The sequence below is a fragment of the Ictalurus furcatus genome, chromosome 25, assembly GCF_023375685.1.
Source record: "Ictalurus furcatus strain D&B chromosome 25, Billie_1.0, whole genome shotgun sequence".
Lineage (NCBI taxonomy): Eukaryota > Metazoa > Chordata > Actinopteri > Siluriformes > Ictaluridae > Ictalurus > Ictalurus furcatus.
Genome location: NC_071279.1, coordinates 6,022,936 through 6,045,405, shown reverse-complemented (window position 1 = coordinate 6,045,405; position 22,470 = coordinate 6,022,936). Strand labels below are relative to the sequence as shown.

The following is a 22,470-nucleotide window of genomic DNA, read 5'->3' as shown; positions in this document are numbered from 1 at the left end:
GTTCTCTTGTTTGTACCGGCTGCCAGCGTTTTCTAAGAATCTTAGTTGGCTCTGTTTCCCAAAATCTAAACAAATGTCATTTAAAACACCGTGACTCTGCCCAGGAAAAAGCAGTTACTGAAAATGAATAAACACGATAAACGCATTACGCTGCGCCACTCGGCGAACCCACCTCATCCAGTTCACGCCCATGCTATTCAGAATGACCTTTCATCGTCCCACATGCTTCGTATCTGAGCGCCTGCGTGAAAGTAAAAGCTGCCTGCTTCTGGGACTTTTTGTTCTGTCCTGAGGGATCCCAGTCCTAATGTACACCTCTTGTGTGAACACGTATCTGGTGTTAAACAAACAGTCTAGCCACATTGGAAATACTCTGAATACTTTATGTGGCTTGTTACAACTTGATATATTTCTAAAATACATCTTGTATCTCTGACCCATCTAGATTCTCTTGGAAAGCATGTGATGAGCCAAGCTAAGAAAAAGGTCTCCCTCAACCAGAGCTGTGGCAAGGGCTGTAACCATGTAGATTGTTGTCCCCATGGTAAAACCATGGGTAGAGCTTGGCCTGAGCATTGTCTGAAGGAGGCCAAGGCACTAAAGCATACAACCAGTAGAGACAAGCAAAAGAGACGACAGCGCATGGAAGGATGGCTCCATGATGTTTGTAAGACAGGAGCCCAGTTAAAAAAGGTCAGGACTCTGAAGGTCGGGGCCAAAAAAGGCAAGGCAAAAGTGTCCAAGAAATTGAGGGAAGAGCGGAATAGGAAGCTTTACCCACTACGACGGAGAAGTAACAAATCAAAAGACGAGGCCTTAAGTTGCCATGTTCTGCTCACCCGCCTGGAGGGGAATGCCTTTGAACAGGACAGTGAACTGCAGGAGGAGGAGGCAAATGCAATTTCAAAAAGAAGTCGGCAAAAAAAGAGACGCAAACCCAACCAAAAGCTAGTAAACACCAATAAATCATTACATATACCACCTAAAACTAAATACGAAGCAAGTACTAATACAATTGTAGCTCAGGAGCCCCGTAAACGCCGGCTTGCCTCTCTTAACGCCGAAGCTGTCAACAGCCTGCTGCTGGAGAAAACAGATGTACCGCTAAGCAGCAAACTCCCTAAGAAACAGCGCCATGAGACAGCACCTGTTTTTAATGAAGCAGATGATGCAAATATTTGCTCCCTGTCAAAAACTGCTGCTCAAGCCCACAAGACTGAAATGTGCCAAAACCACAAGAAGGCCAAGAAGAGCAAGTCAGAGGAAAAAGACGACAGCGATCTTACACTGAGTCTGTACACTCCTACTCCTAGACGCCTCGCCGGACTCAATGCTGCTGCTCTGCTGAAGCTCACAAGCTCCACTACGGGAAGTAAGCAGCGAGTAAAGACGGACAATAAAGGTATTTGTGCTGCAGGGAAGCAGACCGCATGCTGTAAATCCCAGGCGCAGCTGCCTAAAAAACAACGACTCAAACAGGCTTTACCTCAGGGTGGTGGTGCACCATGTAAGAGCAAGGGAAGTGAGTCTAAACTGAAGTGGGAAGGACCTGCTGACTGTCACTGCTTAGCCAAACCAGGGTATCATTCTCATGGCTTGATGGGATATCCCATTAAAATGGTCAAAGAAGAGCAGGTGGAAACTGAGCTTGGTCCATGCTACTGCTGTTCTACAGAAGGCTCAGTGGAATACTGTCTGGCCCACCCAGCCCTCACCCTCAGTGCCCACCCATGCCTGTGTGCAGACCCCTGCTACTCTAGTTACTATGTTCACTTTGCAAATCATGGGCCTCGTTCAGTTTGTGTAAGTACGCAGCCACTACCTTGCGCACACAGCTCCATGTGTCCCAGCAGGGTCCCTGCGTCAAAGCTGCTGTCCTCCTCTGTCTCCCACGCCTCAGGAATCTCACACCCTGCCTTCTGCAGTTCAGTGCGCCCTCCGTGCTGTAGTGAGAGCTGCAGAGTTGGCAGTTACACTTTCAGCGCTATGCAGCCTGTCACCAGCAGGGCGTGCTCTTATGCTACAGGCTGCTCCAGCTGTAGCCATCCAATCAAAACAGGTAATATGTAATAAAGGAACTGACTGACAATAAAAAAATCTGATCCATGTCATATGGTGACATTGTGGTAGAGCCATTTGGGGGTTCTGTGGCATGATCCCTTGGGGCATACCTATATAAAAAAAAAAAACAGTCCTCAGTGGCTGTGAAGTTTTTCAATCATCCAGGTTGTTGTAAGGATTTGTGGTATATTTTTGAAAACTTATCTGAAGTCACTTGCTTCATCAGTTGTATTATTTTCTACCACAATTTCATTTGACTTGGGGGTGGAAGTTCCATGTACAGTGAGGGGAAAAAAGTATTTGATCCCCTACTGATTTTGTACGTTTGCCCACTGACAAAGAAATGATCAGTCTATAATTTTAATGGTAGATTTATTTGAACAGTGAGAGACAGAATAACAACAAAAAAATCCAGAAAAACGCATGTCAAAAATGTTAGAAATTGATTCGCATTTTAATGAGGGAAATATGTATTTGACCCCTCTGCAAAACATGACTTAGTACTTGCTGGCAAAACCCTTGTTGGCAATCACAGAGGTCAGACGTTTCTTGTAGTTGGCCACCAGGTTTGCACACATCTCAGGAGGGATTTTGTCCTACTCCTCTTTGCAGATCTTCTCCAAGTCATTAAGGTTTCGAGGCTGACGTTTGGCAACTCGAACCTTCAGCTCCCTCCACAGATTTTCTATGGGATTAAGGTCTGGAGACTGGCTAGGCCACTCCAGGACCTTAATGTGCTTCTTCTTGAGCCACTCCTTTGTTGCCTTGGCCGTGTGTTTTGGGTCATTGTCATGCTGGAATACCCATCCACGACCCATTTTCAATGCCCTGGCTGAGGGAAGGAGGTTCTCACCCAAGATTTGACGGTACATGGCCCCGTCCATCGTCCCTTTGATGCGGCGAAGTTGTCCTGTCCCCTTAGCAGAAAAACACCCCCAAATCATAACGTTTCCACCTCCATGTTTGACGGTGGGGATGGTGTTCTTGGGGTCATAGGCAGCATTCCTCCTCCTCCAAACACGGCGAGTTGAGTTGATGCCAAAGAGCTCCATTTTGGTCTCATCTGACCACAACACTTTCACCCAGTTGTCCTCTGAATCATTCAGATGTTCATTGGCAAACTTCAGACGGGCATGTATATGTGCTTTCTTGAGCAGGGGGACCTTGCGGGTGCTGCAGGATTTCAGTCCTTCACGGCGTAGTGTGTTACCAATTGTTTTCTTGGTGACTATGGTCCCAGCTGCCTTGAGATCATTGACAAGATCCTCCCGTGTAGTTCTGGGCTGAGATTGACAGTTCTTTTGTGTTTCTTCCATTTGCGAATAATCGCACCAACTGTTGTCACCTTCTCACCAAGCTGCTTGGCAATGGTCTTGTAACCCATTCCAGACTTGTGTAGGTCTACAATCTTGTCCCTGACATCCTTGGAGAGCTCTTTGGTCTTGGCCATGGTGGAGAGTTTGGAATCTGACTGATTGATTGCTTCTGTGGACAGGTGTCTTTTATACAGGTAACAAGCTGAGATTAGGAGCACTCCCTTTAAGAGTGTATAAAAGACCTGTATAAAAGACACCTGGGAGCCAGAAATCTTTCTGATTGAGAGGGGGTCAAATACTTATTTCCCTCATTAAAATGCAAATCAATTTATAACATTTTTGGCATGCGTTTTTCTGGATTTTCTTGTTGTTATTCTGTCTCTCACTGTTCAAATAAACCTACCATTAAAATTATAGACTGATCATTTCTTTGTCAGTGGGCAAACGTACAAAATCAGCAGGGGATCAAATACTTCTTTCCCTCACTGTAGAACCCTAAAGTGTGTTTTGGTTTGTCCCTCTTGGAAAAGACTTAACCTTTCTACTTAAAACCCTGCAACAGAGGGTTTGCCATTTGGAAAATGTTTCAGGTATAGCCCCTTTAAAAGAGCCCATCCAAAGAAGCCTTTTTTCAGTGTACTATTAAGCAGTAATTAACACAGGGATTTTTTTGGTACTCACCACCTGTAGCACCTGTTACCATTGATTTCATTGCCAACGGGTGCCACTGAATGTATGATGTGTGATTGACAGCATACTCCAATGCATATTGATGCATAAAATATATGCTCCACCATTCATTAAAACACTGTAATGAAGCTGAACGTTTGACAGAAGGTATTCTGGCTATACATGCCATTGCTAACTGTACAATCTAGTGCTAAAAATGTATAAGGGGAGTTCACAGAAAGCCCTGATTTATCCAGCATTGCAAAATAATACCTTTTCTGACAGATGCCAAAAATTCCTTCTGTAAGTAGTCTTTTTGAGTCATTTGTTGGTCATACTAAACACTACACTGCATTTTGCTTGTGCAGAAGGCTACTCTTCACCTCAAGGGGATCAAAGTTCCTCTCTGCTCGTTCCACCAGCCCTGCCCCTTTCTGGCTGTCCGTTGCCTAGACTAAACCCATCCTCCACGGTTCTGCCACGTCTCCTGTCCACTCTTTCAGACAACAGACAGACAGAGGTCAGGCTTCAAGGGCCAAGAGAATGCCCTCAAAACACCAAAACACCCAATGGCTCTATTGGTGCAAGACCTACAAAACTGTCTCAGAAACAGCCAGCGCCCTGCCCAGCAAGTGCCAAACAACAGAAAAAAGTACATCGCCACCGCACCACAAACGGCTGGCGCCCTTTTGGAGAACCCACAGAGAAAGAAGTCTTTATCGCGGTGAGTTTTGTTCCCCTGTTGGTTAGTGTGGTTTGTCCTACAAGAGCATTCCCAATGAAAATTCATTGTTGTGCAGGGGGAGGACATGACAGCACTGCGACAGTGTTACGAAGGAGTAGAACGAGATGGAGAGGTGATTCGGGTCAGAGACACGGTGCTGTTGCGCTCCGGACCACGAAAGAAATCCTTACCCTATGTGGCGAAGATATCAGCTTTGTGGGATGACCCTAAGACAGGTGAGAGAATGTTTTCTATTATTATCAGCACTCTGATGTCTTTACATGAATATGTGCAGGGGAAATTCTGTTTTGCATTTAGACATGTGGTATAAGCTGCCTTGACTTAATGTAGCTTAGTTCTTCTGAGTTTCATAGAGGAAATGAACAATTAGACTTGCTCTCTGATAAAATGTTCCTGTGTAGCTGTGGTTGGTTTTTTGTGTGTCCATAGAAGATTACTAAAAGATTAAAACCGTACTGGAGGACACTAGTTCTTAGCAGTTCTCCGCTTAAGTGAAAAATGCTGTGCTTGATATTCATGAGTCATGTACACACTCGGACAGTAGTGGAAGGTTACTGTAGTGCTTGTGGTGGTGGTGTTGTTTTTATAACCGATTGTTAATATCACTAAGCTGCTGATTACGGGAGGCGTGTTCATACATGAAATGTTGATTCGTAATAAGTATGTGGTCATACCATATGTGAAATACCAGAAGCAAATGTTTTTGAAAATAAACTGCCGTCTGAATTTCTAAATGTTAAAATTGCGTCATGGCCAAGTGTACCGAAGTTCATTTCGTGAATGTTGCTGAAGAATTTGCTGCGACTGACCTTTTTTGTTTCCTCTCTTTTCAGGAGAGCTGATGATGAGCCTGTTCTGGTACTATCGACCAGAACACACACAGGGAGGAAGAGATCCCAGCATGCACTGTGAGGTGAGACATTCACTCATCCCAGACAGCTCTGATGGGCAGCTCAGTAATGTTTTTCCTTTTTTTCAATGTAGTAATCACATCCTTTAGCCACTTTTTTTTATTCTGCATTCAGCTTTGTGCTGCAGTACACTTCCGTGTAGTTGTTTTAGAAAAATCGCGATGTTCCAAAAAAAAAAAAAATCTAAAAAGTTTGATTGAAAGCAGTGACGGCTATTTCCGATAGTTCAGATAAAGTGTTGAGAAAATAGCCTACATCCAATATTAGAGTTCTCTAATATATAGTTGAGTGCAAAAGTTTTCACCCCCACCCATGTGTTCTGGCAAAATAAAAACAGAATAGACTTCTTTTTAACCTTTTTTAAAAAAAACTCCAAATTAGTTTAAAAAAAAGTAATTAGTTCAAATGAAATGTGGGTTTATCCCACAACACGGTAGTACATGAGACAAAATCACCAGAAAATGCTTTGAAGTGCAAGAAGTTATGTTTTGTAATGCCCCATCAGTCTCCTCACCTGATCTGAAGAAGTCAGTATCTAGCTGTTATCTGCTATCTGGAGTTAGAACAGACATGTTCAGGATGAATCTGGATCAATATCACTGCTGAGGAGCTCCAGAAGCTGATTGCAGGTATAAAGGCAATACATTCAGGAGGGGAGAAATCCAAAATTTGGAACAGAACTCATTTAGATGTTTTTCACTACCATCTATGTTTTTTTAGCATATATTATTCAGCAAATCTTGTTACTTGTATGAAGGAAGATCTATGAAAGATAACACCCTAAATGTATTGTATTGTATTGTTGGTATACAAACATTGTGTTTTCCTCATTCCTCAACGTTATGCAAAAAAATCAGCTGTATACCTATATCGAAGTCTTCCACAGTCCCAGTTATGGCTAATTTAAAAACAACAAAAAAAACTGTCTTCAACATAACTTCTAAAAAATTGTCGTGAAAGTCTCGTGCTTCAATTCTTCTGCTATCTTAATCAAAAGTTAAGCAAAAGGTTTGAGGTAAGCACGTAGCAATATACGCAGCACCGTTTTGGAAGGTTTTTTTTGCCCCATGTCTTGACCACAGTTTAACTTTTGCCTCTGCAATTGTTTCCAGAATGAAATATTCGCCTCTCGGCATCAAGATGAAAACAGCGTGGCCTGTATTGAGGACAGATGCTATGTTTTACCTTTAGCACAGTACTGTAGGTAAGATATTTTACTGTTTTACCGGGTAGGTCTCAATTGAATGCGCTAACCAAAGGTATTATTAGACGATCTCGTTCAGCAGCCTGAAAGAATATCCCAGCGTGAGAGTTAGTCTACTGTCTTTCTGTTGTAGATTTTGTGCCTTGGTAAAGCGCCGCTCAGAGGGTGTGCCCGACAGCGTTCCCATGGTGCCCCGGCCCTCTGACAGTGCTGTCCCCACTCACCGACTTGTGCCCGATGACGTTGATCCTGAACTGGTTTACCTATGCCGCCATGTCTACGACTTTCGCTTCGGCCGGATACTGAAGAACCTGCAGTAAGGGTGCGAGCCTGCGTGCAGCGTGTGCACACACACCTGCCCCTCGTTAATGATGGAAAGCCTTCATACTAAAAAGATCCCTGTGCAACCTACTGGCCTTTTTGTTCTGAAAATCCTGATTTTATTGTTGAAAACATAAATGATCAGTTTTCGTTATTCTTCGCTCAGGAGGGTAGACCTCAGGGAGGTCTGGGGCTGTTGGACAAGGTTTATTTTGAAACTGTCTCCACATTCCCAGAGTGGCAGCGTCTAATCTAAAGCGAGTGCTGTAGAAGAACGAAAATGACAGCTTTATTGAGTTCTTGATTAGATTTTTGGAAATTCTCTGTAGAAATGTGGTTTTTATTTGCCCTCCCATTTAAACGTTGGAAGGGGTTCTATATTTCTCTTTGGCGATTCGTCTTGTACACTGGACCATGACACTAGCAGGGGAAATTAGACGAAGCTGCCATTTCAGATTCAGAGTGTAATCAAATGCAATTTCTTCAAAGTGTTGCTGAAATCGGCTCAAACAGAGTCCTTAAGATAATCTAGCGCTCCTGTTTAGGAGAGTCGGAGTATTTGGATGAAAAAGAAAGAGGGGGGAAAAAAACGACAAAGTAGACAGACATTCTTGTTTGTGTTGGGGCAAATGCTTTCTGTTCCTTTCTTTATGTGGGACTAAGTGTAGAAAATTGTATCATTTCATTGAATGGGCAAAGTGACTCTTCAGTCCTCCGATGAAATGTCTGCAAGAGTAGACGCTTGTCTTTTTCGTTCTTCTCACGTTTTGTTTCATCACGTGCAGGCCACTCTGTAACGTTCGTCCTTTTCGTTCTTCTCATGTCTTGCTTTACGACATGCCGGTCACTCGGTTGGCAGCTAGTTTTGACCGAAACCTACAAGAATTGAACTATACTAAAACCAAAGGTCAGCTCAGTGCTAATCTCTGTTCTCACTAACTAAGCCCCCGAAGATCTGTGCCCTAGAACTCCACAGGTAGGAGAAGCTGACGCTTGTTTTTTTTCAAGTCAAGATGTTTGATCATGTATCGAGTAGAGATTCCTAAGACTTGCTATTAATTTATTTGACACATTGATTTGATTAAAATCCTGCATGTGTCCATTTTCCCTTGCGTCTAGTCACCCTAGTGAAATTGCACTAATCCCATTCCTTGATTTTCTTTCTCCCTCTGCCATCAATTCAATTTTACATTTAGGTCTTCCTTTCTGATTCTGTCACCGCCGTTCATGGCAGTGATTGGTTCAGCAAGGAAGTGCACAGGAACGCAAAGGATGTCTTTTTATAGAATTTTTTTAATTTATAGCACAACAAAAGAATAAGCAAATAGCTAATTCTAACAAAAGGAAAGTCATACTATTTTGGCAGTTCTTTTTGTTAAGTTAAAAGTCCTCTTGTTAACGTACACGTGTGACGTACCGATCTAAATTCAGCTTTTACACCTGTTAATAATTTGCTATCTCTGAATCAGAGTGAAACCGATACCGTCGGTTTCACTTGCGATCTGTTTTGGTTTGCGTTCCCACTACACAATTAAACAAACCAAAAAGCTTGTGCGATATTGATTTAACCTTGATCACGATTTTCCTTTTAAAAATGCAACCCATTGACTTAGAAAAGACAAGAAAACGTGCATTTCCATCCTCGCTGGTCGAAGAATAGTTTAGGTATAACGATATAACCAGCTGTGCAATCGTGAAAACTCGGGTGGACGGTGGATTTTTGTGTGATTCTGCAGTAACACACAGTAAATAGTTACAAAAAAAGAAAAAGCCATAACAGTACATTGGGATATAATCCTTTAACAAATCGGTTGTCTAACGTTCATGTGGCAAACATTATCCCTGTTAATGCTGCTCAGTGCTCTAATTTAATAACCTGCTATTTGACACTTCGTTGAAGGCCTATATAATGTTTTTGGGTCAAAATCTTCGGTTGTTTGCATTTCAGCCAAAACCTTTCAGTGGCAATTTTTAATAAATATAGTAAACAGATGTCAAATATATACTCATCTAACGTTAATAATGAGGAAGGGGGCCACAAGTCATTCCAGATGAAAACCTCAATTGACTCGTCTCCCGTTTTATTGGGGAGAAAACACGTACTAGTGTTTCTTTTCCTGCTTATGGAAGCCTCTGTTTGCTGAGAGCTCGAAGGTTAGAGCACATTAAACTTCTGCCACTCTGGGGGAATTTTCATATCCTGGGTTTTTCTCTTTATAATGACAAGTCAGGAGAGAGTGTGGCAATATTCCAGTTTTACTTCCACAAGAAAAATATGCCAACTTGGAAAAGAAAAAAAAACTGCCATCACACACACTCACAGCCCTAACCCCCACCCCAAACTACGATACCCACAATGCAGTGCATCTAAACGTGAACCTTTTACTGTCTAACACTAGCATACGGCAATGTTTTTGTGGAGCTCCTATGCAAAATGAGTAATGGCTGTCAGGTCTGGTAATATAATATAATGCGTCTTGGTGATGTAATGTCCTGTAGGGATGATATCACACAAGCCAGCTGAAAAGTGTGTAAGGCTGAAAACGCTTTCATTCACTAGTCTGAAATATGGCGATTTAAATAAAAGTGCATAGTTACCACAGGAATCCTTCACACACAAAAAGCGCTAAATAAATGATTAGGTAATTATATAAATAAATAGTTTCAAACGTTTTGCCTATCACATTAAGCAGTTATTTTTCCTTTTTATTTGTCAGTGCAAACATCCAGAACACATGGCATTTCTGCAGTGCTACAGCTCTAAACGCCGCGTGTGTGAACGCACTCTGCTCCACTATCCGTTGAAGCCTTTATTGTCCTCTAAACCTGAATTCTAATGACTATGTGAATCTAATTGTGTTGGTTGAATCAGGGCCTATGTGCTTAGAGAGAAATCTCTTCTTGTATCTAAACAGTAGTGACCTCTAAGCTTTTGAACAAAAATGAGTAATGATTAGCACTTTTTAGATTAGCTAACGCTAGTTTATTTGAAGTAGTTGTCAGTGTTTGAGCTTAAGATTAGGAATGCTTTTGGTTTGCATTTTTAATGCTTTACCCATAAACCATATCCATTATCATATATGAATTATTGACATGTTGAACTGTTGTACAGTGGGATCAGAATTTCTTCAGTAAGGTAGCTTAGATGGCTTTCCAGCATTATTATTATTATATATATATATATATATATCTATATTATATATAAGTGTATGTTCAATGTGTGTGAAATACCCTGAAGCTGTTTTATTCCATTGTATCATTGGCACAGATTTTGCTGCAATTATACCTTGATCAGCAGGTCTTCTTTAAAACAAAAATAGATATAATAATGATATTGTGGTTAAAATGAAATGAGGTTTTTTTTTTGATCCCACATTCGTTTAAAAAAAGGGAAAAAAGAAAGAAAGAAAAAAAAAGTTTCTGTTTTTCAATTTCTCCTGCAAACATGAGATATTTTATTAAGGCTATTTCTAAAGGTAGAATATGCAATATATTTTTGGGACTATTTTTGAGGAATCTATTTAAATCAAATTACTTCTATTGTTTTAACCGATTTAACAATCGTTTTGATGTGAACTATAAATTGAAAATAACCAAATAGGCATACGCTAAAACATGGGCAGTTGTTCCATTTTTGTTTTTTGGTTTGTTTTTTTTTTTGGTTAGATTGGAATCCAAAGGTGTGGACTACTCGAGAGCCGTTCATGTAGAAGAAATTTAACTGTACATATCTTGATATTATTGAAGAATCACCCGATCATGTTTCAAATAAGACGAAATGTTGCACAATACATTTTTATGACTTATGAGTAACTATATTTAAAGAAGTTATTTAACATTGAGTATAGAAACGATATAGATATCTATATTTCAAGTAAACAAGTCATCTTGGTTTTAAAGTGTTTTGAAGTGCTGTTGCAATACTTGTCAGTGAATGCCATACTTTTTTTTTTTTTCTTTTCTTTTATAAATTATGAAATCTTTGGTGAAATGATTAAAAACTGAAACTGTTGTATTTATGGTGTACTGGGCATCAAGGGTTAAAGACCAAAGCACACTCTTCAACTGGTGCCCCTTTATGTGTATATTGCATCTACATGGGGTTACCCTGTACAACACTGCAGAAAGACTTTCTGTCACCAAACCAATCAGACAGGTACTTGAATGATCTGTTTTTAAGAGTCAGTTTTGTAGTCTCTTATAATATTGATTTGACATGTGGCCTTTACCCATTTACTATGAGTTGTCTTAGTTTGATTTACAGGAAACGGGCCAAATATCACTTAATTACACTTGTACAAGGAACTTGTTACAAACATGGCAGGAAAAGTAAATAAACTTGAGAATGCTGTACTATGAATACATTTTTGAACAAGAACAGCAGGTGACAGAAGAGTCACGACACTGTTCGTTTGGTCATTGTGAGATAGTCTGCTGTTTTTTTTGTTTGTTTGTTTTTTTTTGTGTGTGGGTTTTTTTTTTCCTTTTTGTCTTTCATTTTCATCATAAAGCCTGTGCTCTTGAGGCGTCCTGAACACCAGATGACCAGTCTGTGCCAGGAAGGCCTCTCGAGCGCAACGGCTCCTCATGGAAGCCTCTGCAGCAAGTTTTTCATCACAGTGGTCAACTTACCAGATTATCAGGAAATTCAGACTAAATCCTTTTTGCAAATATTTAAAAAAAAAATAAAAAATTCTATATGCCAATTTTCATAAGGAGATTAGATTCTCTAAATTGATTTATTTACCTTCTATGTAAGTGGTTGACCATTTTGTTGCAGTAAAAATTGCTGATATGCTTTTGTACGATTCAGAATTCTTTTTAAACACCGTGACCAAAAAAACAAGTTTTTTTTGTTTGTTTGTTTTGTTTTTCGTTTAATTCCTTTACCCTGACCAATATTACATTTAATGTTTGTTTGTGTTGCTAGTTTATTGCTTACTGCTAACATATATTTTGATAGAATAGAACAGTGGTTAAACAGAGGTTATTTTTAAATGGGGCCGGGGGGATGTGTTTTTATCAGTGTCGCTAGGTCATGCACTTTTTTTAATGACAACAAGAATCCCTGCTGATTACTGTCAAATGAAAGAGTATTTATAAAAATCTTTTGTTAAAACCTGTTTGAAGTGTTTTATTGCTTTTTTTTTCCACCAGCGCACATGACTGTGATACATGGTCAAACTGTGGGGTTTTATGGCTTTTTGGTCTTCTACATTGTCTTAGCAGATGTAAGCTAAAACTTCTGTCTTAATAGTAAAAGAATGCAATTAAAACATTACTTGTTCAGCCTGGCTGCTTCCAAAATAAGTGGCAAATTTTGATGTCTAATTACGACCAAGTTATTTTATAGTGAGTGTTGGAGAGTCGCTGAGCACAACACAAATAAGTTAAGACTTGTATTGATCCCAAGGGGAAATTTGGAGTGTTTCAGCAGCATACATAAAAGACAATGTGCAAATACACATAAGAAATAACCTAAGAATAAAATAAAGATAAACTATGATGAAGTAAAAATAATAAAAGTACAAATATAAAAAATGTATGTATAGCATAGATATAAATAGTACACCTATATATTATGTATCATATACGTCTATAGATATTTTACGGTGCATGAGGCACATTATATTGTGTTGCAGTTCTACACAGTGTAATAGTTATGTATACAGTATTATCCACAGATGAGGTAGCTTCAGTTGCTGTATTGTATCCAGTGCAGGTAATGCATAGCTGTACAATGATGCATGGATAAAAAGATGGATTGGAGTGCAGAGTTGTACAGTCTGATGGCCGCTGGGAGAAATTACCTGCTAAAGTGCTCCTTCCTCTCAGTGTACTCCTCTGTCCCTGTATTATGGAGTGGTGGGGGTGGGGTGAGGGGGTTCTTTATGTTCACTGACACCTTTTTCAGGATCCTCCTCTCTGCCACCTTTCTCTCCACTGTGTCCAATTTAGTCTCCAGGACTGAGCCAGCCTTTCTAATGATCTTGCTCAGTCCGTTAGTGTCCTTTGCTGGAATTCTGCTGCCCCGGCACACAACAGCATAAAAGATGGCACTCGACACCACAGACTCGTAGACGGTTCTCAGCAGCTGGTCCTTCACACCAAAGGACCTCAGCCTGCTCAGTGTTCCAGTTCAGTGGGGTTGAGGTCAGCGATCTGTAAAGGCCACTCGAGTTCTTCCACTCCAACCTTGGCAAATCATGTCTGCAGGGACCTCATTTTGTGCACAACGACACGGTAATGCTGGAACAGGTTTGTGCTCCTTAGTTCCACTGAAGGGAAATTGTACAGCTACAGCATACAAAGACATCATATAAGAGTGTGTGCTTCCAACTTGGTGGCAGGAGTTTGGGGAAGAACCACATACGTGTGATTTGAACAGTTGAGGAAAATGTTCACAACATATTTATTCCTGTTGACTAATATATTTATCCGTTGCAATTTTAGCAGAATTTGCAACAATAAATGAAAAATTGACGTCATATGGAGGAATACTCCAGGAGTAACTACAGTGTCTTTCTACCATCTATATGCAACGTCAACCAACATATATTCAGTTTTAACCAGTAGAGGTCAGCAGTAGTCTTAAACACTTCAAACTAAGTGTTGGTTTGGTCTTTAGGCTATCTTTGGTCTTCTTGTGGTTGGTGTGTGCGTGTGTTTATATATGCTGGTCTGATTATTTTGTGGCGTATGTGCTCACGCTGTTGTTTAATGACCTTGGCATGGTTTCTCACTTCTCATAAGGCTCTCTGTTGCACTTCTCCTGGTGTTATGACTGTGAACTGTGTAACCTGTGTGTCTGAAAGAACACTCGGTGTCTGTCTCGTGTCACAACAAACGTCCTTGTGTGTTGCCCTGTAGTTGGATTCAGCTTTGGACTCTGATCCTCTTTAAAGATATTAGTGGTGTGGAGCTGTAAAGAGATGCCAGTGTTGACTGTCTCAAAGTGGGAGGCCCTGAGCCAGACATGTCGCTAAGATGCGTGTGTAAAGACACAAGCACAGAGAACGATGTTATTCCACACATTATCACTGGACCATGAGAATGTAATAATGATCAGCATGGTTTACGGGAGAAGATTACAACATTTAGAACAATTTCTATGCATCCGATATTTATGTCCTTTCCATACTTCTAATCATAAATACATATTCCAAAGTCTAAAAACATGTTCATGATTTGTGGGAAACTGGTCCTGAGTAGCTGAGTAAGTATGAGCTTTGTTAATAATTCTTCTGAACGCTATAATTGCACTGTCTGAGACCTTGTGGATCGTCAGCTGTCCAGTGCATGAACTTGGACAAGCATAAGAGCTGTTTTCTCCAGTCTTTCATTACCATCATTATTATAACATTGTAAATACAGTGTAGTCTTGTTCGTTTTAGTCTTGTTCATAAAATTGTACTTAAGTGAAAGTAATGTTTCAAAATCTTAGTTAAAAGTGGACGTAACATCAATAAAAAAAGAGAAAGATTTGAGTAAGACAAGGGAATGGTTTTAACTGAAATTAGAAATCAGGCCATTGTTTTATTAACATGGTCTCTCACATGCAACTTTACTACTTGAATAACTATTAGAAATGATATCAGAAGTTATTAAGATTAAGGTTAGGGTTAGAGGAGGGAGTTAGTGTTTGTATTTGCACTTGTCTTTGCTTGTTTGAATTCGTGTGAATAGTTTATGAGAGCAGGTTCTTTTGTTTTCATTCAGTCAGTCATCTTCATTTATGACTTTACCATGGTCAGGTGTGTGGAAGATCCTGAGACTATCCTGGGAATACTGGGTGTGATGTGGGAACATCGCAGGACGTTTAGACTTGCCAGTGATTTGGGGACGTGGGAGGAAACCAGAGTTAATGAATTATTTTAAGTGTTAACTAATAAATGGGTTCTTCTCAAGCACGGTACACAGTAGATTGTACCTTTCTCAGGGCCTTTGCGACTGCGACACCATTATTTGGACACTTTATTTGTGTTGTAATGAGTTTGTTGTATTTGCTGGGATTTGATATTTGCTGAAATCCATTAGCTTATTATTCAGTGGCTGAGGAATGCTTTCCCTACATACACAGACTAAACCTCATTTGTGTGACCGAAGAAATGGTTATTTGGAATTAAACGTCTCTTTCATCACCCAGCCCTCAAAATCCAACACACACACACACACACACACACGCACGTAGACAGCTCATGATCGCTCTTGAGGTGGCTTACCAGAGCCAGTAATCTAGGGGGCAGTGACATCACTCATCTCAAATTGTGTGTATCTGAGGATTAAGAAGGTCACGGGGAGGAGGAGTGTGCAGTTGTGTGACCTGTTACGCAGTTTTAGTGCAGGACCATTTCCAACATTTCGACACACACACACACACACACACACACACACACACGGGTGTTTTTGTACTCACACACTCGTTGAGCAGACGCCTACATGATGGAAGGCATGGCAGCAGCAGCAATGGCAGAAGCACACATGGAGGAACTGGTGGAGCAATCTGAAGCAGCTGAAGATAGAGAAGCTCAGCTGAGAGAACTCTACCATGACGGTCCTCTCTTTGCACCTGAAGTAGACTTCATAGTAGGTCAGTACCGAGTTCTGCTCATCCATTACATTTGGTTTAATTGTATGAAACCTTTTGCACAAATTTCTTTCAAATGTTTCAGAGCGCGTGCATTTCTTTAATGTTAAATTACTACATTAACCTCAGATATATACTACTGCTTATAAGCAAGTCGGTGTATACTCTAATCTATATGTCTTCATTAGACCTCAAACTTAGATAAACTACAATAAACGTCTAGAAGTATATCTACGGATTATGACTATGACTATGATGTGACAAGAAAGTGCTTTGGCATTTAATGAAAAATTGAACATTTCCTTAAATTTGAGAGTCACTCTCAGACACCACAATGGATTGTCTACTGTACATTTGTTTAACTGTTGTTTTATTACCTTTTTAGGTATCTTTTTAAATGTTGTTTCTCCTCTGAATATAATGTACATGCATCGAAGTTTGTGCCCGTTTGGATTTCTGCTCCACCAGAATGCAGTCTCACTAATTCCTGTTGCTGTCATGGGATTAAGCACTATTTCAGTCCCAATCCCCATATGGGTCCTCTCAAAATAACAAGAGCCTAGTGTTGGATTAATGCTGAGATGAAGGAAGCAGAAGACATAAATAATTATCTCATCTCTGTGGTGCGAATACCTTATTGTGATAGACATCTGTGAAGTATTGAGATTCAGTCAGAGCCATAATGGATGTCTCTCAAGGGCAGGTGTTGAAGTCTGTCAATAAATTTAAGATGTGCAACTATATATAAATATAAATGTATAGTATAGAGGATGTCTTGTCAGTGATGTTGTAATGGGGTTTTAACCAGTTTTTGTATGTTATACAGTCATTTCAGTTACCTTTTACTTTTCCTAAGCTTTTGTTGTACACATGCACAGTCAGGGAGACAATTGACTATGTTACTAATGCATAACTACAATTTCATTCTTTCAAAGCTAGTACAATCTCTAAAAGGACTAATTTTCCATTTAAGCTAATGTGTTCTACAAAATATGTAAAGTATTGTACAATGGTCTTAGTCATGTACGAAGAAATTCTGAAAAATCTGTATATAAACAAAATCTATATTAAAACTGCATCAGTTCTCTCGGGTATGCTTTCAGGAAGTCTTAAGGAAATTGGCACAGGATTTCTGGACACGTTGGCTGTCACACTTGCTTCTATTTCTGCACAGAAAAAGAAACAGCGCTCATTATGCTTTATCTAAAATGTGCTTTGGTTCCTAGTGTCACCTTGCTTTTAGAAGAAAGAGACATGCCAGGATTGCGAGGGATCCAGAGCCTAGCCAGGGAACGCTGGGTGTGAGACGGGAATACACCCTGAAATGGATCAAATACAGTTATTTGTTTCAGTATTACAAGTAATGGCATGCGCTGGGATTTTAAAACATTTAGATTTAAATGCAAAGAGCATTTAGTTCCTCCAAATTTACCACTGTGTAACACTCCAGAACTTAGATGTGGGCCATAATCTGACATGTACATTACACTGCTACATTAAGAACAGAAACATCCTGTCCCCTGTGTGATGACAGACGAGCACAGCTCAGCGCACAGTAACATGGAGGTGACAGACAGGCTCATGTACCTGGAGCAGCGCCTCCAGATGCAGGAGGATGAAGTGCAGCTGCTGAAGATAGCTCTGGCTGATGTGCTCAAGAGACTCAACATTTCAGAGGCACAAACTGCTGCTCTCACCAAGAGAGGGCCTGTTAAAGGTACCACACTCCCACACACACACACACACACACACACTGTATAAACAGCAACTGCCCACCTTTAAACAGTCTTGGAGAATGGATTTAAATTTAAAGCATTAAAAACCAAACTAAGAGATTTATCTTGATCTGAAAATTGAAAAGAACAACTGCTTGACAATAACGATTTAAAAACAGGGAGAGAAGCAAAAAATACAGGACTGTGTAGGAATACTTGATGTCTTTCATTAGAGAATGCAACACGATGGGGCATGCCCTTTAGGAAAATAATCCATTACAGGGTTGTGCGGCGGTAAATGGAGTCATTGTTACCACCCTGAAGTTGATGATTTTCCAATAACCCGTCCCTCCAGGATTTTGCGATCGCTGAAATGAATGCAAAATCAAGCAAACTCCGCAATATTCTGAGGAGCTCGCAGTTTTTCAGATTGAACACAGATTTTCCGCAGACTTGGGCCGAGACGCATCATGTGACCTCATCACAACGTGCCCTCAGCCAAAGCTTTCTTTGATTCATGTGCTAAAAGTTAAAGGCTCTCATTTACCAACAAACAACACGGTGACTATTTTGTGCGACTATTTTGTGCAATTGCCAAACTCTGCAAATTGCATCGCGAATTTAGAAAAAAACCAGCAGCAAAATCGAACGTTTCTGGCCGCAACAATCACAAAAAAACGCCACGAAATCCTGCATATACTGAATAACAGCATATCTTGAGGTTTTTTATTAAACTTATACCACAGCTACGTCCCGAATATTTTCCCATATCTGAAAACCTAAAGTTGCAGCTTTACCCCTGATAGCTACAAAGTGCTGAAACCGTTGAAAAATCCTTAATAAGCATCTTCTGACAGAAAAAAACCTCACCATATCAAGAATTACATTAAATAAAATTATGTGGATTTTGCACCATGTCCCTGTGGAAGTCGTTACTATAGAAACGATAATGTATTAGAATGAGCACATTCATATGAACTTGTGATTTTTCTCGCAGCCACAATTACTGTCAGAGCCACTGTTCTAGAAAATTAATCAACACATTGTGACTCAAATGATTTGAGAATTCAACAGTCCTGTGGTATGGTATAATATAATATAATCTTATAATAATAATTATAGTAATATAATCTGTTCAATCATGAATGACATTTTAACTTCCTGAACCTCACAGTTCAACTTTATAGAGCAGATGTATTCAGTTGACTCCAGTGAGAGTGGAAGGCTGGGTTCCCTTATTTGATTAGCTGGTATTTTCATTAGTGTAATTAGATCAGTAGTGCGCAGGGTTTAAACAAAAACATGCATAAACTCAGGATCATATTAGAACCCCTAATACAGATATATATATAATCAGAATGTTCACAGAAGTAAATATGATAACATACTACCCTGTTTTTCCAGCATCAAGGCCTGTGTCTTTATCCCTGCCACCCAGAACAACCAGCAATACCTCCAGCTCCCTGAAGAAGAGCTCTGGCTCCACACTACCCTCTTCCACATCCTCTAAGAAGTACAACCCTTTGCCAGCCAGCAAAAGGTACATGGCATTGGCAGGGAAGTTTGAAACAGACTCTGAATGTTTATTTTATTCCTTTTTTTTTAACTAAGTAAAATAATTCATTCTTTTCTCTCTGTCTGGTTTAGAAGTCCAGCAAGCAGCACAAAAGACAGTTCGAGTGTTCCCGCAAGCCGACGCACTGCTCTGACAGCCAGCACCACCACAACCCCCTGTAAGAAACTTCAAGAGAGGTCAGGCTTCTCAAAATAATAGAACATGCAGCTGTTGGTCATAATTCTGCAATGACGCTGACACATCTGAATACTAAACATTATGATTTAGAATTGTTTGTTCATCCAGCAGCAAACCGAAGGAGACCATTGCAAGTGTTGTAGGTAAGAAAATAACTTAAGGCACATTAAAATAATGCTTCTTTTACTAGCAAGCTGATTTGTAACAGAATATTCGGTTCTTCATGTAAAACGTGGATATATATACTAATGAATTGTGTATAGCTTATTATAGATTAAATGTCAAGGTTGAGATTACCAGAGAAAATAAAGCTATTTATAAAAAAAATTTGACAGAAAACAGAATGTTTTTTTTTTTCAAAAAAAATAAATGTTTAGATTGAAATTGGGTGCTTCCAGATAAAACCCATTGTTTTTGACACCACAACTTTATTTAATGTAAAAAAAAAAAATTAAAAAATAAAAACATTTAAAAAAAAAAAAAAAAAAGCCTGTAGTTGGGGTCCAGCTGAAGAGGATTATTATTTAAAAAAAATTTTCTCAGTTGCTGTTTTGGTTATTCCATGCAGCAGTTAATCATGCATCCATGATTGCAGTTTGTTATTGATTGTTTTACATCCAAAATGCAAAAATATCTCATCCACAATGATAGATTTCAGTTGTAATGTTCTGTATATACTACAATCACAAATGTTTTATATTTAATATCTTTTTTGGCTTCTTTTGAAATTATATTATACACCATAGCACTGTTGAATTCTTGAATTTGATTGACCAGAAGGTGTTGATTCATTTTCTGTAACGGCACAGCTCATAATGTTTGTATTATTGTGCTCATTTCAAAACAATTTCTGTGAGGAGATTATTTCGCATTTTTGGAAGGAGGCTCCCAGGTCAGTGGTTTGTAACAGTCATCCATCCATCTTCTATTACCGCTTACCCTTCCTTCAGGGTCGCGGGGGAACCTGGAGCCTATCCCAGGAAGCATCGGGCACAAGGCGGGGTACACCCTGGACAGGGTGCTAATCCATCGCAGGGCACAATCACATACACATTCACACACCCATTCATACACTACGGACACTTTGGATATGCCAAACAGCCTACCATGCATGTCTTTGGACTGGGGTAGGAAACCGGAGTACCCGGAGGAAACCCCTGCAGCACGGGGAGAACATGCAAACTCCGCACACACGGGGCCACGACCATCGACCCTGGAGGTGTGAGGTGAACGCGCTAACCACTAACCCACCGTGCGCCCCTTTGTAACAGTCATACATAAAGCTATTCCTTTATGTTCTCTGTAAGGGAAGGTCTTCTGAATGGAGGGCTTTGTGCTCCCTGGTTTCTCTCTAACATGACAAGTTATGTTTTTATGATTTATTTAAAAAATATATATATATATAAAAAAGACAGCTCTTATAAAGTAAGTAATAACAGGAACTTGTTTCGCAGATGAGCCACGACATTAAACGCAACTATAAATAAATCAAATAGATGATGTGCCATTTTTGCTGTGATGTAAGAGGAATAAAACACTTCAGCACATGCTGTTATAGGAAATGATCAGCTTTTGGGTGGTAACAGTAAACTCTGCTTCATATCAGGTCACACTGTTGATTGTTTTCCTTTAACAGCACACCCTGTCATGTTTATTTCCTTACACACATAATATTTTCTGCAAAGGTCTTTAAAATTCACAGCGTTTGATGAAAATATGTCTTACTGTCAGAGCCTCTGTTATAGAAAATTAATCAACATTAAACATTAAAATTTGAGAATTCAACAGTCCTGTGGTATAATATAATATAATATAATATAATATAATATAATATAATATAATATAATTATCTGTTCAATCATGAATGACATTTTAACTTCCTGAACCTCACAGTCAGCTGTATAGAGCAGATGTATTCATTTGACTCCAGTGAGAGTGGAAGGCTGGGTTCTCTTATTTGATTAGCTGGTGTATCAGCCTCATCTCTCTAGGAACTGTACATAAGATGTTACATCCAAAATGCTGTCTGTCTGTAACATTTAAATAAATGTCTTTTCAATAATTCTTTTCATTCTCTGTGAAATACCAAGATATGCAACTTGTCTCTAAGCAACTGGATGCCAGCCTTGTTCAGACAATGAGACACAAATATCAAATCTGTAACGCTGAAATACAGAATTACTGTATAACTGTGGAGGTCTGATGGAAAATGTGATCTTTTTCTATTTTTTTTCTTAAGCGACCCACCATGTTACCCACTGCAAAGGTAGGCCTCATGCCACTCTTACCCTTATCATATTCATATATCTCATTTATCAGTGAGAGTGACAGATATCACAGTAAGAACATCTTGGAAACTTGGGATAACTATTCTTATGAGTCTTTGTTGTTACTTTATTTTATATCCCTTTTTCTAAACCTTCCTCTATTTTTCACTGCACTTCCACCCCTTTCTGGTTTCTGATCCCCACCATCATGCACCCTTCACTTAGTGACTATGCAGATCTATCTGAGCCACCCAGCAAAAAAGACTGGAACTTCTGAGAATGCAGTTGCTGCAGCCGTGCAGCTGAATGTGTGCCCATCTGCCAGTGGTCCATGTCCAGATAAAGCAGCCTCAGACAAGAGGAAAGTAGGAACTGGGAAGAAGCCTCCTTGCACACTATCCCTGCACAGGAGCACATGTCAGAGCCCCTTTTCCCCTGCTGAAACCCCCATCTACAAGAGTCCCATCAAGTCCCCTAGCCAGTATTTCCAGATCTGTTACTAAACACACAGTATAGTAGAACCTGGACAATTGATCTGGGGTTCGTAAGTTACTAAATAAAAGCTGTTGATTGGTGACTGTTGGAAGTGACATGTTGGCTAATTCTTATTAACTCTCTAATGACTGACATTGATTTTAATTATTTTGGTTTTGATAATGTGAATTTATGGGATCTTATTTGTCGGGTGACATACAGTCATGTGGAAAAAAAAAAAAAAATAGGTACACCCCATGGAAATTGTTGTTTTTTGGACAAGCAAACATGAAACAGTGCTTATTAATAAAGCTGATACACTCTATCAAATGACATTTCATTTTCAAACAGATCAGTCACATGGAAAAAGTAAGTACACCCCTACACCTTCAAATCCATAAAATTAGGATCAGGTGTTCAAGATTGGGTGCCAGTGATTAGAACCTG

The 22,470-nt window shown here is 39.7% G+C and overlaps 2 protein-coding genes across 7 annotated transcripts in view; both read left to right on the top strand.

The window, feature by feature from the left end:
- Window positions 1–12,555, top strand: part of LOC128601089 (bromo adjacent homology domain-containing 1 protein) — a 35,620-nt gene extending 23,065 nt beyond the window's left edge. For 3 of the 4 annotated variants that reach the window (XM_053614006.1, XM_053614007.1, XM_053614005.1), the window contains exons 2-7: window positions 446–2,059; window positions 4,415–4,770; window positions 4,847–5,006; window positions 5,625–5,704; window positions 6,815–6,906; window positions 7,040–12,554. In XM_053614006.1, coding sequence (XP_053469981.1) covers window positions 466–2,059; window positions 4,415–4,770; window positions 4,847–5,006; window positions 5,625–5,704; window positions 6,815–6,906; window positions 7,040–7,226 — 2,469 coding nt within the window. In that variant the 5' untranslated portion in view covers window positions 446–465 and the 3' untranslated portion in view covers window positions 7,227–12,554. Of the gene's footprint in view, window positions 1–445; window positions 2,060–4,414; window positions 4,771–4,846; window positions 5,007–5,624; window positions 5,705–6,814; window positions 6,907–7,039 lie in introns of all 4 variants that reach the window. The other variant, XM_053614004.1, reaches the window with a different exon arrangement.
- A 2,123-nt stretch (window positions 12,556–14,678) lies between these two features.
- On the top strand, window positions 14,679–22,082 carry LOC128601557 (echinoderm microtubule-associated protein-like 1). 3 transcript variants are annotated; one of them, XM_053614855.1, is made up of 7 exons: window positions 14,679–15,817; window positions 17,349–17,531; window positions 18,934–19,069; window positions 19,177–19,262; window positions 19,391–19,425; window positions 21,522–21,548; window positions 21,775–22,082. In XM_053614855.1, the coding sequence occupies exons 1-5, from the start codon at window positions 15,667–15,669 to the stop codon at window positions 19,423–19,425; spliced, it is 591 nt and encodes a 196-aa protein (XP_053470830.1). In that variant the 5' UTR covers window positions 14,679–15,666; the 3' UTR covers window positions 21,522–21,548; window positions 21,775–22,082. The 3 variants fall into 3 exon arrangements, with proteins under 3 accessions (XP_053470830.1, XP_053470829.1, XP_053470828.1); XM_053614854.1 differs by having other exon boundaries at window positions 21,522–22,082; XM_053614853.1 differs by lacking the exons at window positions 19,391–19,425; window positions 21,522–21,548; window positions 21,775–22,082 and having other exon boundaries at window positions 19,177–19,366.
- The last annotated feature ends 388 nt before the right edge of the window (window positions 22,083–22,470 follow it).

Bases quoted from the DNA above. Each gene is read 5' to 3' on its own strand.
- LOC128601557 (XM_053614853.1), top strand. From the start codon at position 15,667: ATGATGGAAGGCATGGCAGCAGCAGCAATGGCAGAAGCACACATGGAG. The intron at 15,818-17,348 runs GTCAGTACCGAG...GTGTGATGACAG, and splicing joins TGAAGTAGACTTCATAGTAG to ACGAGCACAGCTCAGCGCAC. The intron at 19,070-19,176 runs GTACATGGCATT...TGTCTGGTTTAG, and splicing joins CCTTTGCCAGCCAGCAAAAG to AAGTCCAGCAAGCAGCACAA.